Raw genomic sequence first — 5,888 nt, 5'->3', positions numbered from 1 at the left:
AAAGTTCTTCACTTTGCTTGTTTCTCCAAAGCTGCAGAACAAATGCTCAGTTTCCATTTCTGTGGCATTGTTTTTGAATCTCGCAAACATTTGCTTTCTGTGAGGAACAGGTAACAAAAAGCCCGAAGAATAGTGTGAAACTACCCCGCCTCACACTCTTAAATGACTAACACAGTTGGAGTCGCCCCCACCCCTCTTCCCTGGGTCACTAAATGCATTGAAATTTTAGAGGGCTGCTACGGCAGATTACTTCACACAGCTGTCCCAGCACCGTGGAAATGAAGTTATACCCCTTGTCAGCGATGTTTTGTGTTCCCTCTCTAACTCCTTGAGAACTTGCTCTTCAGCAGGACTGCAGGAGGGAACCGGGGGGAGGGAACCAAAAGATAATTCCTCTCCAGCTATCCACGAGAACCTGATCTGATTGGTTGAATAAATATTCCCTCTTTGCATCATAATTCAGAGAGGCTAGAAAACCCCTGACATTCAACGCCCTCTCCCAGTCCAATCCCTTCCCCCATTAACCCTGAATCATAAATCAACCCCCTCCTCCACCTTCCCAACCTCTCTAAAGCTCCGGGTACTCCCTTCCTCAGGCTCATCTCATAACCTCTTCTTGTTGTGGGTCACTGGGGTTTATTCACTTTACATTGCTGTTGCAGTAAGTTTGTTTACTTTTGATCACAGCTAAAGGGTTGCCCATATCTAAAGAAGCATTTAGAAACTTTAATGCTTGTAGCTTTTTGGGAATGAAATCAAACAATCATCCTCCCACAAAATATAAATCAATAAATTCAAGTCATTTCATTTGAGTTTTATTGTCACTTTTTGTGCAATTCACAAAAAATGAAACTATCCTTTTGCTACAATAGATTCTCCCAAATCTTTTGCTGCTATGTGATCTATAGTTTAGGGTTATGCTACATTAATACTCAAACTGAACATGTTGATATTTTGCAGGTGCAAGCTTTGATCTTACAGAGCTACAACAAATAGTTCTAGTTATTATTATCCTTTTTCAGATTAATCATTTACATGTGTTTAATGAGACTGAAGGGATGTCTAATGTCTAACCAAGTAAGATGCCTCACTCACTGTTTGAGAGTCTGCATGGGTTTCAAAATAAAAGGGAGAACAGTGGTAGTTTCTGCTGCTTTTGCTTACCTTTTCCTTTTTGTTTACCTCTGTTTATTCCAGCTTTGGCTTTCTTAAACATAACAACTTGTTGCCCTTGAAACTTCTTTTTCTTTCTTTACTTTCTTACTTTCTTTGTTTCGTCCCTTTTAACTTCATTTCTGTGGGTTCACCTCAGGCAAACTAGAGCATAATTGAATTAAAGCAGTTCTCCAAGACTGCGAGTATCCAAATAAGCTCAGCAGAAAAAAGTCAGGCTGGCGACTGAGCTGCTTTAGAAGTCCAGTGGCACTGTCACAGGAAATGACTTATTTTATTGCCACTGAGCTAAGAAACAGGTTGGGACATCAAAATAAACCACGGGATTGGGCCAAATACGTTGAATTCAAATAACATATTTCATAGTTTAGATGTTCTTTTTTTATTTTTAGCCAATAACATTTGAAGCATAAAAATAACAAAATGATAAGAAGTTGCATATGAACGACCGTGGACTGCCTGAATATTGTCTGCAAAGTAAACAATAAAAGTAATAAAAATGTGCCTGTCTGCTTTGACACGGCATATTCTAGAGGTCGAATGATTTGAGGTGGGCCAGAGGGGAGGATGGCCGAGCAACAGTTTGAGTTATGATGAGGCAATTTTAATGAGGTTGTGCTCCGTGCACGAAAAAAGCCCCTGTTGACTCTTTTCTGTTTCAGCACAGGGAATGAAACACTACTTTCCCATTTTTCTTTGGTACCAAAAGTTAATTGAAAACATTTCAGGGCAATGTATTGACGGGGCCCCCGTATGACTCTCATCCCTTCATTATCCCAAACAATAATAAAAAGGCATTACAATTATTAATGGTTGGATTGGAGGCCTGCTCTCTTAAAGTGCCAGTACCAGCCTTTTTCTTTTCATAACAAAGACCCAGAAAGGCCCCTTCTGCATAACTTTTTTTTTAACAGTTACGACCTTTCTAGGATTTATTATTTGGGTTATTCTGTTTACAGCTGTCAATTAACAGCTGATGTTTTCCACAGTGTAGTCAGTGTACAAAACTGAAGGAATTTATCCTCCTAGCCTCTGATAGAAGTTGGAGACAATGACTATATACTTCTATATACTTATTTATAAGTAAACCAAAACAGATGAAGAACTGTTAACAGAGCGTCAGCAGGAATTAGACTGAGCCATTAAGCTAAACTCTCTCACATAACTCCTCTCTCTTCTTCTGAGGTAGCTGCCTCTTCATGCCCCCCCCCCCCCCCCACTCCCAAACACTAGGACAGAGTGAATGAAGTGCAACTCGTATTGTGCCAGAGCACCATTGTGTGTGTGTGTGTGTTGGGGGGGTGGGGTGGGGGGGGGGGGGGGGTTGTCTCTGCATAATAGAGGTGCCACTTGACTTTTCCTTCAACAATGGGCCCATCTCTTTTTATTTAAAAGCAAAATGGCTGCCATTATTGGTTTCAAAACACCAGAAGGATGGGACACTGGCTGTTTCGGTATACTGAGCTGACTGACTCATTGCATGAGTCACAGGCATGTAGACAGACAGCATGTGTCACTGCTATCACTGATTAAACATAGTTGTCACAAACAATTCAATGACTCTGGGCAACATCTTTGCAACACAGTACAGGATATGGATTTTTACAGGTTATTATGATACCACTGACCTTTTAATCTGGGTTAAGTTAGCTCTAGATTTTGCTGAGTGGTACTGACACTTAATATTGCAACTCAGGTATGGTTTAAATAGCAAAAAAATACCAGTGGTGTAAATGCAGACCAACGAATGAATGAAATGATTACTTGCGACATTGAAGAATGAAAACCATAAATTGTGTTATTTTATGTTATAAAATAAAACAGAATACTGTGAATAAACCACTTCAGCATTCTCCTCTGATGAATACACACAACGCCAAAACTATGCTTATATGCAAACAGAACTACTCCCAACATAGATGTTTACATCAGCGCTGTAACTTGCACTATTATATCAACCGATTCGCACTATAACCAGGGTTTGCCTCTTATCTGTATTTAATTTTATTCAATTTAATAACGGTACGGTACTCTGTTTGTGGTAACCATTGTCCTTGATGTAAATATGTAAAAATTGTGTATGTTTCTGATCTGTGTCTTGTGTACTGTTTGTTTGTACATGTGTCTTTCTTGCTGCTGTTACACCCAAATTTCCTCTTGTGGGACAATTTAAGGATTATTCTATTCTATATACTAGAGAAATACACACGGAAGTCCAAGGACAAAAATAGTTTTAAAAATGCTATTTATTTAATGTGCATATACATTCAAAGGTCTGTGTTCATAATGGGCACTTAATATCTTCATTCACCCAAACACAGACATGTTGTCTTATAATCAGTGTGCCTTTGTTAAGACTTTGGACAAACACACGGGGTGAAAATAAACAAACCGACTGAATACTTCTCCACAAATCCCAAGGAGGAGGGTTTTGGCCTTCTGCAGTCTGTTTGAGTTTGGAATTAACACTTTATACCTTAAGCAAACACCATGTTTTCAAGGTCATGAGATTCTTTACACAGATTCATTATCCGCCTTGGGATTTAAACACATTTTAGTGGTTTTAATCAACTTTTGGGGTTACTTTTTTAAGTGAAAGTGTTGTAGAGCTTTCACAGTCTTGCTTGTGAATAAAAACGACCTTGAGGCATTTTTGCTTTCTTTTTTTTGTTTTGGATTTTAATGAAGCACATTTCCTTCCTCTGTGGTGATAATGCAGTACAGGACTTTCTTTTAGATACAGTGCAAAATCTCATGTTCTCTCTCTCTATATATAACACCCAAACAAATATTTAGACAAAATTATTATTATTATTTTTACAATATACTATACAATTTATGTATACCAACATACAAAAATAGCTTCCTTTAAAAGTATAAGATGTTTTTTTAAATGTGTAATTGAAATATAACTACTATCTGATCCACAACAGTGACTGACAAACGTCATAAGCCCTGTTGTTAAATACATTGTTGTAGACATGAAGTAGAAGGTTTTGGTTGAGTTATAAAATAGAATGTTCTGATTAGAAGAACACACATTTTTAGTTTGGTCTCTGTTTCTGGTGTCCAGTCCCACGGGTTAGGCTCCTGTCTGGTCTAACTGTCCCCGATAGTAGGCACCTTTTCCCACTCTTTTCAGATAATTTTGGCTAAAACCAGAATGGTAGTCAGAGTATTGAACACAGCAGTCTGAAAATGTGCCGTGTCACTTGAGTTTTCCACATATGGCTCATCCTCCAGATCCATATAATCATTCTCAGTGTCCTCCTCGGAGTCTGAGAAGCCGCTTCCCGCGTACCTGTCACTGGAGTCGGAGCAGAAAGTTTTCATGCTGACTTTGATGTACTCACATATGTTCCTTTCGGTGCCGTCGCACACACAGGTGTCCAGCTGCTGCGCTTTAGGTATGGAACGCATGTTGGCTATCACTTTGCGACACGCATCTGAGCACCTTTCTCCACCGAAAAGTTTGCGGCAGTGATATAAATAATCCCCCATGGCAGAGCTGCAGTGCGGGTCCATTTCACACTGCAGCCGGGCCTCGGTGCAGCCCATGGTGCTAGTCCGCGGCAGGCACGGCTCGATGGTCCGTTTGGTGTTTCTGCAGTTCGGGTCCTGGGCGCAGTCGCAGTCCTCCAGAGCCGGGCCGCTCCGGGTTAAATTGAGCTGAATCAAAGAGGACACGCAGTGACTGGGGCACTTTTTGCGTTCCCCGCTCAAAACAGACGCGCAGGCATAGATGTACTGATTGTAGGCGTATTGGCACTCTGGCTCTGCATGACACTTCAGGATGGCTTTCCAGCAGACCAGTCGGTGGCTGTGGTTGGGAGATCCGACACAGAGACCGAGGATTAGGATCAACACGCCGTATATAAAAACCGTTGTTCGCTCCATCAATGTGGCACGACTTCCCATTTCCTCCGAGAATGAATCTTAGAAAAGCGTTACTCCATCCTGTCGCATCAACAGTTCAGAGAGCTACTCCCTGATGATTTTAGATCACGTCACAAGTCGGTGACTTGAAGTTAGCGGTGCGCCACAAAGTAGGCACAACAAGCGCATCACGTTAAGATCCTAAAAGTTCCGAAATCCATAACAAAGTTCCACTTTCCCCCCTTCCGTCCGTGCGGTTCCTCTCTAGTGGCCTCACTTTTGCATCTGTCGTCCACAAAAAAAAAGTTTTGGTGAAGTTTACAAGGGAAAAAAAGAAAAGAAAAAAGAAAGACCCACAGCTTGTTTATTCCACATGCAACTGGGAACACTCGATCCTAAAGTCACTCTTTTCACTATTAATCCACATCCACTCCAGCTGCAACCGCTTTGAAATGCGGGTTGTGTAGTTGTGGGGTGACTAGGTTCCGCAGGGACCGCGTCCCATTGGTCCGATAAACTGTTTTGATTCGCTCGTCACACGCGGTCGTGACGCAGACCGCTGAAGACCGTAATTGATGTATGTGTAGAAATCTTTTACACGTTTGTCATCTCATTGTGATGAAATGAGTACTGTGCAATACTGCAAATTTTGGAATGATACAAAGTAAATACGTTCTGAGTTTTAAACTATAAAGGCAGCCTTCTTAGGGAAGATCAGCCTGTCGTGATTTAAATCTTCAACATTTTAATGATACTTTGTATAATAACAAATCAACACAACAAAAGCTAGTGCATATTTGGGGTACATTTTTTCATATCCCCCCCCCCCCCCCCCCCCC

General features: G+C 41.0%; 1 protein-coding gene across 1 annotated transcript; it reads right to left on the bottom strand.

Moving 5' to 3' along the window:
- Positions 1 to 3,401: 3,401 nt before the first annotated feature.
- Positions 3,402 to 5,528, bottom strand: gas1b (growth arrest-specific 1b). Its single transcript, XM_085414355.1, has one exon. The coding sequence runs from the start codon at positions 5,089 to 5,091 to the stop codon at positions 4,312 to 4,314; it is 780 nt and encodes a 259-aa protein (XP_085270481.1). The 5' UTR covers positions 5,092 to 5,528; the 3' UTR covers positions 3,402 to 4,311.
- Between the last annotated feature and the right edge of the window lie 360 nt (positions 5,529 to 5,888).

The sequence above is a fragment of the Rhamphochromis longiceps genome, linkage group LG7, assembly GCF_057381845.1.
Source record: "Rhamphochromis longiceps isolate RC_006_pf linkage group LG7, R_longiceps_female_GT1.1, whole genome shotgun sequence".
In the NCBI taxonomy this organism is placed as follows: domain Eukaryota; kingdom Metazoa; phylum Chordata; class Actinopteri; order Cichliformes; family Cichlidae; genus Rhamphochromis; species Rhamphochromis longiceps.
The sequence above is the reverse complement of the archived record's forward strand: the minus strand, read 5'-3'. Positions and strand labels throughout refer to the sequence as shown.

Excerpts from the sequence above, each read along its gene's own strand:
- gas1b (XM_085414355.1), bottom strand. The coding sequence starts at position 5,091 with ATGGGAAGTCGTGCCACATTGATGGAGCGAACAACGGTTTTTATATAC.